The 11,766-nt window shown below is 40.9% G+C and overlaps 1 protein-coding gene across 1 annotated transcript; it reads right to left on the minus strand.

The window, feature by feature from the left end:
* Positions 1-48: 48 nt before the first annotated feature.
* atp13a1 (ATPase 13A1) lies at positions 49-11,592 on the minus strand. The gene is made up of 25 exons (XM_085157312.1): positions 11,093-11,592; positions 8,508-8,597; positions 7,703-7,966; positions 7,451-7,606; positions 6,880-6,949; positions 6,671-6,777; positions 6,446-6,575; positions 6,295-6,350; positions 6,058-6,184; positions 5,814-5,951; positions 5,275-5,395; positions 4,975-5,132; positions 4,532-4,707; positions 4,337-4,447; positions 4,115-4,240; positions 3,926-4,034; positions 3,623-3,816; positions 3,024-3,120; positions 2,758-2,942; positions 2,403-2,517; positions 2,100-2,296; positions 1,861-2,003; positions 971-1,082; positions 737-880; positions 49-642 (listed from the first exon to the last, which is right to left on the minus strand). Exons 1-25 carry the CDS (start codon positions 11,444-11,446, stop codon positions 532-534), a joined length of 3,591 nt encoding a protein of 1,196 aa, XP_085013438.1. The 5' UTR covers positions 11,447-11,592; the 3' UTR covers positions 49-531.
* Positions 11,593-11,766: the final 174 nt, after the last annotated feature.

The raw sequence follows: 11,766 nt of genomic DNA on the forward strand, positions 1-11,766 counted from the left end.
CCAGTTGGACATGGTCAACCTTGACAAAACACGTGGCAGACTTCATAATTTGTATTAAGTCTTTATAAGTCTGTTAAAGATGTTTCCACTTTTTACAAAATCAAGGAGGGGAATCAAAAAAATCCAAAACACTTTCCCAATTCTCTTGGAGAATGCCCCTTTTTGTGCCTGTGTGTTTCACTCTGGCTGGCACAATCTCACACTCCACTCAATACTGCTGTCTTCATGGCGTTTTGTAACAGTGGTGAGCAACAGATAAGGAAAGAGAGAAATGTTGAAAAAAATGAGTCATGAGGAAAAGAATGAAAACAATTCAAACATAGACTTGATGAAAATACAGAAACACAGATGGTTAAGGAGGAGGGCAGAGCAGGACATAGGAAGCGATACACAGTGTGCAGTATTGTACGCCATGACTGTCTCAGCTGTCCCATATTTTTCACAACAGCTTTTCATTCTCTTCCTCTTCCAACATCATCTCTCCCTTTACAGTTTGGTTGGTAAAGGCAGTGGTTGCTGTTGGCACCAAGTTTAAGAAGGCAGCCTGAGAGTTCCTTTGCCCAGCAGGAACTGCAAGACACGGTCCACCAGCAGAGCAGCAACAAAATCCACCACCAGAACCTGGGCAATGATGAATTTGAACTGCAAGAAGAAGAAGACAAGTTAATCAGGAGGTATATAATTATTATGATGATATTAAAACAAAACAATGCATAGTAAAACAATGTCAGCTCACCTCAGTTGGAATATCTACAAGAGCAAACTGTTCATTGAATTCTGGTGAGGATCCAGTAAGAAGTCCGACAATTGCTAAACCTGACAAAGCGATACTCCACAGTAGAGGTCGATTCTCGCTAAGAGACTCCATGAAGGGGTGACCCTAACACGCACAAAGACAAATGCTTTGAGTCTTCTATATAAAGGCTTTAAAGATGCAGCAATAACAAATATTAATACTAAGGATAAATACCTTGTAGTTAATGGCAAACGTGGCCATCTGCATGGCCATTGACATGATGTACACGGTGCTGTTAATTAGACTTGGTTCAAACTCTTTATACAGATCTACAAACTGCTCCGCTCTGCAAATGAGAGGACACAATTAAAATCTAAAAAATTAAACAACTATACAAAACTATAACATTAAATAAATTAGGTAATGTAATCAGGTAAAAATTAGAAACAAATTAGAAGCAGGTTAAACCAGGATGGTAAATTCCTGGTTTAATTCTTCTTTTGCCTTTGCATTTGCATAAAAGACAAAAGAGATCCTCAGTCAAGTCATTTAAGAGGCCTGTGGCCCTTACAGCAAGCACATTTTTTGTCTTTGGAATTGTTCAAAGAACACATATAAAGCAACAAGTTACTAAAATTTGGAAGCTCTTTAGGAGACCTATGCAATAAGACATTTAAAGACAAATTAAAAACATTTTATATCCAGTTGTATAACATGCAGATAGGAAAGCAAAAAGTAAAGTAACTCGAATGATTTTCCCAGTTTAAGTAAAAAACTTCAATATCTGAAGAGCCTTAGAAAATGTTAGTACTTAATGAATATTTGATGTTGAAATGCCATTCATATTTTTTTTTTTAAAATCAACTTCAAATTATTTGCTGCTTAACTGCTGCTGACTACTGATAGGACACTCAGTCTTGGCTGATTTTGGAGAGAGAAAAAACATCTATAATCTATAATCTAGTCCATTACATCTGGAATTTATCTGTGAAAGAATGAAAGTTAAAACCATATCTGAACAATACTAACAATGTAAACAATTAACCATAAAAGCAGAAGTGATTTTATTTATTTGTTCATAAATTTTTTGTCCTGTTGTCCCTTTCTGTCCAAATTTGATTTACCTGGGCGGACTTCTACTTTGTGCCTCTTTGTAAAGGTAAACAAGACTGCAGAAGTGAACAGCAAACTGCAGGAGCACAGTCAAAACTGTATATAGATTGAAGATGTTTGGTAAGGGCCGCTCTCGAGACAGTGTTTTCAGTGGCTAGACAAAGAGGAAAAGAGGTTCTTAGTTTGACTGTAATTGAAAACGGTGAACAGATGTTATGGTAGAAGAAAAACATTAGGTAAATATTCTCACCTTTGACCTAGAGATGAAAAGGAAGCATCCAGCCAAAAGGAGACCTTGCAGAGTTGCTTGGAAATCACTGAACTTCACTCCCTCGAGGTAGAGGACAGACTGACTGTAGGCTAGCACTAGAGCATTGAGAGCAAGGATCTTGAACATCTGGAGTGTTGTTACCAGAGTGCAACGGCCTTGCTTTATTACATGGCAGACTGGGGGCAAACACAAAACAACAAGTTTTAGAAATGGGAAGCATCATTATGGTTTGATCGGTGTAGATTATGAAAAGAAATAAAATTAAAAGCTTGTCTAACTTACTGCACTGTATGGAAGAGAGTTTTGAGGTGAAGGGAGCAGCAATGGAGGCATCACCTAGCTTCACTACTTGTATCTGATCCTCTTCAAGTTCACGCAGGACTTGACTGATCCTCTCCTGTTCCAGAAAAACCCTGATATTAACACCAGTGTACTACAAATCTTATTACTCAAGTAAAAGCCAAGTTAATGACCTTTTCTAGGAATAACATTTTTTTAAATTACCCCTAGATAGATAGGTAATTACAGAGCAGAATAGACTAGCAGGACAGACTAGCGTGCTACATTCAGTAGACTAATGAATATAAATTGGTTTCAAGAAGAGTCATTGGAGTTTAAGCAAATTACAGTTACACACTTTTTGTGCTGCAAGCTGCTCTTCTCTCTGGGCCATCACCCGTTGTCTGGCGGCCCTTGAGCTCAGTTTGCCTCCTGAAGTGACAGGCGGTAAAGGTCTGGTTTCTGATGTGGATGACTCCTTTTCTCTTCCACGTTTCTTTTTTTCAGGCATGCGCTCAGGGGCATTGGCTAATAGTGCAACACCTGAGGGAGGAGGAAAAAAAGTAATCATTGCAATCTGCTGGTGTCATAAATGCTAACTCAATTATAGCTGATAAATCTTACCTATGTGAGCATGTTTCAGAGCTCCCACATCATTTGTACCATCACCGCACATCAGTGTCACATAACCCAGCCCCTTCAGACTGGTGATCACAAATTCCTGAAACACAATGGATGAGTAAAGTATTGTTACAAACACTGCCAGTATTTCCTAAAATGCATTTCAACAAACCCCAGTGAAGTCTAACCAAATGTGTTCCAGTTACTACCTGTTTTTTTACAGGTAGTATCTTCCAGTAAAATGCCTCTGTTTTGAATGCACTACAAACAGACTTCTGAAACTACTACCAGTCTGTACTCTGTGATAGGTCCCACTGTAATATTCTTATTACTATTAAGAAACAATTAAGTTTTTAAAAATTGACACCAACAAATTGATAACTAGTGCTTGACATAAACAACAAATGATTGCCACACTCCACTGAGGTTTTTTTTTTCCCCCACTCCTTTTTTAAAACCTGTTAAGCTACTTTCCCATGGCTGCATATAGAGGCACACTAAATGTAACCCAGGGATAAATTTCTATGAGTTGATCTTTTGAAATGTTCCAAAAGTATGAATCATAACACTATTAAGGGATCCAATGGTGCTTAAGGCCTTACCTTCTGTTTTGGACTGACACGAGCAAACACTTGAATGTGAGGCAACAGTGTGTGGAGTAGCCGGGGATCACAGCTCAATCTGGCTAGCCCTTCCCCTGTTACACATAAGTCAAACTCGCGCACAAATGAAGAAATGGATGGCGGGGGCAGTGGTGCACACACGGTGCCATCAATGGATTCCCACTGCCATGTACCTGGAAAAAGAACATAATTTTAATACATGACATGTCTTGTTCTTGATCTAAACACCTAGGCCGTTATTTGAGTAACACACGTAGTTCTATAATGCGATACTCCTCTTACCTTGATTAGAGCTTGGCTGTAATATAAGGGTGTGTTCTTTCTGGATGAAGTGGAGTTCTCTTGCTACATGACATGCCGTTAAAGGGTTATCACCTGTGATCATGACAACCTGAAAGAAGACAGATGTATTAAGCATCTTAAAACATTACTCAGTACATTTGTGTAATTTTGCAACATCTGCTTATTTACATGATGAGATGCTTCTTGGATCTCTCTGATGACAGCTTTGCTGTCATTCTTAAGTGGACAAGACACGACCATGAACCCAGCAAAATGAAGGTCACACTCCAGAGCATCGCGACTCATCTCCCGAACCTTTGTGATCACCCAGAAACAATCAGGTCAGTTTCAAACAAATTTATTTTCAGATAAGACAATATCTGAACATTCTGAGTAAAATGAAACAAGAACCTGCTGATGACTAAGGTGTCCCATCTCTTTGTAGCCCAAGGCCAGCACTCTAGCTCCCTCCCGTGACATTTCCTTGTGCACTTGGTCATAACTTGCAGGACATTCTGCAAACTACAATGACAGACATGTTAGGATATACTTGATTATGCTATAAGACATGACATGACATGACATTTTCAGGATGTCAGCCTATACCATTCCTCTGAGTGTCTCTGGAGCGCCCTTAACAGTTGATATGTAACAGAATTCAGTGGAGCCAAGTTTCTCATAGGAGGCCAGGACAGACATCCTCTTTAGAGCGCTGGCAAAATGGAAACGCTGGTGGATCTTAAGTCCCTGGGTTTTAATGCCTCGTGCAAATACCTTTTCATCTGGTCAAAGAGACAAAAGTTAGCATTGTGTAAAAGATAGATGTACCCAAATACTAACATTTGCTGTAAAAGTACAATTGTATTTAAAAAATAAGCATTGCTTTAAGATAAACTACAAGCTCAACACAACAGGTATGGTAATGCAAACATGAGAAAATTTTAAAAGGAAACATTATTTAACAAAAACATGAGTATATACTGCACATGTTCTGTCACACACAAGCCATTTCCCTGCACTGTGTATCTGAAGGGATTACTTTCTGGTACCTTTTGTAAGGGTCCAGTCAGCAGCAGTCAGCATGGCCTTCTCTAGTGGATCTCCAACTAGTTGTCCATCATCCATAGTGACCAGTGAGTGACAGGTAGCCACCACCCTGTGTGTCTCAACTGGAATCTCAGATACAGGCATCACCTCCTTCCCCTCTCTGTCATAAAAAATAAGTTCCACGTAAAGTAAATGCATGTAAATATTAACCAACCTAAAGTACAGTGTAGTGTGCTTTGTCATTGTGCTTCACAATTTTTGCCGTTATGGCAAAACAGTAATATCGGTGCTGAAGTGTTTACCTAAGACCAGCTACTCCTCGTACTACCAGACTATCACTGGTGAGTGTTCCTGTTTTGTCAAAACAGCAAATCTCCACTTTCCCAGCAAATGGTATCCTGAAAGGCTCTGTGCAAAATACATCTGAGGAGTAGAAAAAGAAGAGTGAAACATTGCTGTTACAAGTTTTGTTTTATAAGCTGCCTTTCCAAGTCTTCACAAGTTTTTACATCTAAATCTAATCTAAATGCCTAAATGTTTGAAACTGACCATCTAAACAAAATCATAGGAATTTGTTCAGCTTTTTGTTTTGCCATTTTTCTTTCTCATATGTAGCAGATAGCAAGAGACTGTCCGTGTCACATGGAAATACTGTGGGTGCATTCAGGCTTGACACAGACTTTGTGCTACGGAGCTGACAGGGTAAAACTGGTTTAATATCTGATCAAACTAATGTGGCCCTTTTCCTTTTCACATTCAGCGCTGATATCTAGGAAAGTTTAAGGCTATAGTGCACATCTTATATTCAACAAACAAACACAAGTCATGCACACAGACTTACAAAGTTTAGCTAGGGCGATAAGAGATGTGTTAACTGCTAGAGAAAGCTCTATGGGGAGTTCTGGTGGAACCACTGAGGTGAGGATAAGCGTGCACTCCAGAAAGAGCTTGTATCGGTTTCTGCTTAGGTCCTTGGTCCCTAACAGGATGAAAGCACAAGTACATTATTTAGATACAATTTATTCCAGACACATGATGTGTTAGTTATGAATTACATCTCAGTAAGCTCATTCGTGGCCTCTCACCTTCAACCCACACATAAACAGCAGCAGCAATGGCAAACACAAGAAGGAAGAGAATGAAGATGAAGGTCTCCAGGTTATTTGCTGTCACTCTCTTCACACCGAAGAGAATTGTCCTTAACAGTTTACCCTAGAGGCAAGTTTGACAACACACATTTAATACATTTTCGGGTATGACATAACACAGACTATAGATTGCTATCAAAACTAGAATATAAATGCAGTAAGCAAATTCCTGACCTGAGAGGTGTAGAATCCTGTTCTCAGTACGTAGGCTACACAACCATTGTCTACCGCTGCACATAAAGAAGAAGACTTTAAAGCATGCACCTCATCTTAAAAAGATACATAATACATGTAATCATTTACAGAAAATGGAATTAGGACTTACGCTTGAGTCCAGCACTGGCTTTTAAAGGCGGGCTATGCTGAACTACTTTAGTCCCACCAGAGATGACATGGAGGCGAGAGTCTGTCTGAAGATCCAGGATTCTTTCTGGGTCCAAGTCCTCAATTGGCTCCTGATCACCACATATTTTTAGCAATTAGCTGAGCTACACAAAGACTAATGCCATTTTGAACAATTAGACATTGTAATCACCTATACGTTTCTAACCTTCATCTGGGGCACAGATTCTCCAGTTAGCATGGCCTCATCCACAATGCAACGGCCCCTAAGCAGCAACACATCACATGGGACCAAGTTGTCTTGTGGTGAGCGCCCTATTAGGTAGAGAAGTAGAGAATATACATTTAACCACAGCTAAACAGAGTTAAGTTGATTTTTGTGTTGAGAAATCATGAAAACATTGACTGGAGACTCACCAATTGAGACAATGTCTCCAGGGACAAGTTCGTCACTAGAAATATGTCTCCACTTCCTGTTGCGATATACCTGTCAAAAAATACACATATTTAATATGGGCTGCTTTAAATACTTGCACTGATTAAACAAAACATTACAAGAATCCTTGATTAGCTTGCTACCAAATCTCAAATCAATTAAGGCAAGATAACTATAAATCACAAAGCTCAGTGATGCTTTCAGCATAGCTTTGTATTAGCCATGGTCCTGTGTTAAAGCAAGCATGAATCAGATTTGTTCCAACACTCTGACCCTGGTTCATTGGTCCCTTCTCAGACCAGTGTCACTACCTGCTAACCACTGATTATGTGGCTATTATTAAAATTAGGTTTTTAGAACTGTGCATTTATCCCACAACAAGTACATTCACTATAAGAACCAACTCTTCACTTAGCATCTAATGTTGACATGTTAACATAATTAATTTAATTGTAGGATTTCTTTGGCTTGTCTGCAATACTGACAATAATGTTTTTTTTCTTTATACTTTCAAAACATATCATACAAAACAATAAAATACATCAACCCTACCTGAATCATGTAGGGCTTGTTTCCCATGCGCCGAATCTCTGACATATTTCTCATTTGCTGCTGGACCAGAGAGGCCTCAAATGCCACCAGCATGAACAGCGTGAAAACACTGTAGTACCAGTACTCATCCAGGCACCACAGCCCCACACAAAACACCTGATATATGGACGAAGGTGCGTAACAACACATGAATGCGAGAATATTTATATATTTTTTTAAAATATAAAACCTGTCAAATACTTCCACACATACCTGGAAAACAAAAAAGGGAGCTGTGGCCCTTTCTTTGAAGAGCTCCAGAAAATCTGGAACAATCATTTCAGCACGATTGGTGCCATAACGCTTCTCTGCAGCTTTGAGCTCAGTCTCCTCCTGGTAGCCACGCCAGGATTGAAAGTATCCCAGTGGGTTACTTATGGGAAATGCTATTGGAAGGAAACATTTCTTTTCTTTGTAGTCAAAGGTGTAGCGGATCTTTTGAAACTCGAAAGACAGAGTTCTTTCCCCGTTTTCATCCTGTTGGACAAAATAAGAAATTGTATACTGAAGCATTCACAAAAGGCTGAAAGGTACTTGATACTCCTTACAATTTTCACATCATGTCTAATAATAGCAAATTATATGTACTCTCAAGTAGGGGAATATTTTAGAAAAAGATCCAACAAAGTTGTGGCCTTTTCAGTGGGTAAACTGAAAATGGTTTATCTCCAGTAAACCAGTGTATCTGCTATGAAAGCGAACCTAACACTGAGCACTTTGTCAAGACTGCAGAGACAGCAAGACAACACTTTCCCATTTAACTTCTGTTACTACTCAAGCATGATACGTGGGACTATAAATGCTGCAGACTGTAAGCTATTAAAATTATTTTCCTTGCCTAAAGTAAAACCAAAAACCTTCCCAGAAGGTTCACACATAAGCAGCTTTCATAAGAAAGTGACAAAGGAGACAGTGTTGCTTCAAAACCTTGGGATTTGTCAACAGGAAGCATGCTCCAGATCAACAACAAAATCCACATCATTTCAGAGGATGCCAGGAGTAAATTATGTGCACTGACCTGGTCCCTCTGTAGTGCTACTAGCTCTGCGGAGCCATTGTTGGGGGTGGGTATGACCTTTGCCAGCGTAGCCTTTACTGGATCTGGCTCCTGCAGACATCAAAAAAAGACAGGTGACAAATTCACACACAACAGTCACACTTATTTTTGGCATAGTCGTGTGCCTCATGAATTTTGTTCCTCTAAAATAAAGCATTCCCTGATGTACAGCAAACATGCATTTCAGGCAGAATGTGAAAATGCACTTGTTCATTATATTTTGTGGGCTTTTAGTCTTTATTGTATTAAGAAAGTAAAGAGAAGACAGGAAAGCACAGTAAGTAGCCTCAGGGCAGATTTAACCTGCTAAGCTATACTGGGACCTCAATATAAAAATATACTTAACTTTTATGTCTGATTGTAAAGTTGAGCTAGATTACGTTATTGATGCAAATATAACTTTGATTTTGTGAAGGGGAAACTATTCTTATGCAGCTGCTTGCTAAGTAAACACAGAAATGCTGAGCACTAGGGTTTTCTTGTTTCCCCCAAATTAGGTTTGCTTTACTTAGTTGGACATAAAAAACAAACAAACAAATAAGATTATGCAAATATTTCACATACTCATTGCTTTTCTGTACACAGACCACTTGTGTTTAGATACATAATACGCCCACCAGTTATTGGTGTGGAGGCTTCGATCCTAGTCAAGAAATGTTCCTATATAAACTTTCAGCAATAAGTCAATCTCCCAATTGGTAGGATTAATAAAGTCACGTAGGTTTTTATGCCTTTTTTGGTCCACATCTGCCCCGTTTTAGAACATAGTGAATTTGGAAATAATGTCCAAAAGTATACTGAAGACTTTAAATGAAGGTACTAAATGTTGTAGCGAAGATTTAAAATACGATTTTATAAGGGAAATGTGGAGATGTACGGTGAAAGTTTGGTCACTTGTGTCCATGAAATTAGTGCAGTGATTAAAGGAGCTTGCAAAGAAAAGCGTCTGGACTTCTTTAAGTTGCTTGAAGACGTTTCACCTCAGCTTCTTCAGTTCTTTTTTTTTTTTTTTTTTTTTTTTTTTTTTTTTTTTTTTTTTTTTTTTTTTTTTGCCTGTCCCGTTTGGCTCTTTTGCCATCAGAATTATTGTCTAAAGGCGAAGAAAGATGCCCAACGGTTTTTCTTTACCAAATTGACCATCCCAGCTTTGCCGTAATGGTCCATTTGATTCACCCTTTATTCTTTATTTTTTATTTTATTTTCACTTGCTGAATACGGGACAGATTTGACTGGGGGAAAGAAAAGGGAGAAAGAAAGAGGGAAAGAAAGACAGTTGAGAAGAGGGACGGGGGAGAAGGGCAAAAAACAAAAACCAACAGAATAAGCAGAAGAAAAAAAATAAATAAATAAAAAAATAAATACATATATCGATCACCTGGATCACCTGTTGAGAAAGAAAAAAGAAAACAAGCAGAAGAAAACGAGAGTAATACAATAAACCACATCACAATGATATATGGGAATATGACAGTAACTACTAAATATTAAACATTATTGTGCAGCACGTAAGATCGACAGCACAGTGTGCATTGAGGTAGGAGCCAAAAAGGGTGTAGTTTGTGTGTGTGATCACCCGTGTGTACACCTGTGAGCATGGACGCGCTTGTTTTCTTAAAAGGTTCCCTCATGTAATGATCTGCTAGAGGGTGTGGGGGGCCACTGCCCCGTCCTCCAGGGCATGAAGCAGGTATGGAGGAGATCAAAACTCCAGACATCCAGAGGCCCCCAGAACACAAGAGACCAAGGAAGACCAACAGAGGGGCAGCCGCGCCACTGTCCCAGAAAGAGCTGAGGAGAGTCCCAGATGAGGGGTCACCCAGCAGCCACGGAGCAGAAGCCAGGGGGGGCTGCAGTGACGTGCCCGTGAGCTCCGCCGGCAGCCAGCTGTGCCTGAGTGACCGAGCCCCAGGCCGAGAGGCCGGGGGCACCCCACCTCCGAGGTGGCCCAAGCGAGCCCCAGGCTCCAGGCCCCGATAAGCAGCCGCCAAGGAGTGAGCCGGTGTGTACCCGGACGCCCACCCCCGGACACAAAGAACCACCAACGCACCGATGTCTGAGGGAGTCCGCCCCCGGCAGGGGAAGTGGTGGGGGGAGATAGGCCTCCAAACCTTGGAGGGCCTGAGCTGTCCTCAGAGAGGTGGCATCTGATACCCAACCTGACATATAGACACAGACATACAGGCACACACAGATACAAACATCCATTCCCACCCTCATGCTCTCATATGCACTTATGCTTCTTCAGTTCTGAAGTTCTGCTTCTCGGATGAGAGGTGAAACGTCTTCAAGCAACTTAAAGAAGTCCAGACGCTTTTCTTTGCAAGCTCCTTTGACTACAATGACCTGAATGACTGAGAACCTTCACAGACATAGTGCAGTGATTATAACCAGAAAACCTGTTCTGCTCCACTGGTTTCAGACACCTGTACCTGCACTTGAGCTCATGATGTTTCTGACCTTTGACATAGACAAACACAGAAGGGCAAACCAGTGGGGTCTATTTGGATATCAGCAGGCTTAATAAGATATTTATTAATTATGTTTACCTTTGAACAAGTGAGCCAACAATGCGCGTGCACAGACCAATAACCGGAAAGTGCTGTGAGGACGTGCGCGATCCCGATAGCAGCTAACGCCAGGAGGCCTGCCTCTGGATAATCTGAGGCTCCGTACACTCCTAGCCATACGTACAGCCAGCCCGGGTAGAGAAAAGCCAGAAACGGGAGCACAGTGCCGTGCAGCAGTCGGGGCCTTCGCCTGTACAGCGTCACCGAGCTCACCAGCTCATCGCCGGTGCCGCTGTCATGCTGGTTATGGTTCACAGAGGGGGCCATTTGCAGCTCACCCGGTCCCCGGATTCCGTCTGCAGCCATTCTCCCGTCTTTCTTGGTGTCGTTCATCGTACTGTGCTCGCCCCTCTGGCCCCCTCTATCATCCACCACCACCCGTCGTGCTGTAGCCTGTAAAAATACGAATCTACACACGGAACGGTGAGCGGTTTTGCCCTCAGAGCCCGTTTACTGAATCGCTCGCTCCCACGGCCGTGTCTTCCGCATACGTAACGACGTAAAGACACGTAATGTTCTAGCTGGCACAACGCGATTGAACCGGGAAAAACAACGTTGGTTTTTTTGTTTTTACCTCGAAATACTTGTAAAATTTACTGTTTAAAGTAAACATTAAAAACATTAACACTTCTAAATATAGGGGTGTATCTGGC

This window comes from Neolamprologus multifasciatus, chromosome 4 (genome assembly GCF_963576455.1).
Source record: "Neolamprologus multifasciatus chromosome 4, fNeoMul1.2, whole genome shotgun sequence".
NCBI classification, from domain to species: Eukaryota; Metazoa; Chordata; class Actinopteri; order Cichliformes; family Cichlidae; genus Neolamprologus; species Neolamprologus multifasciatus.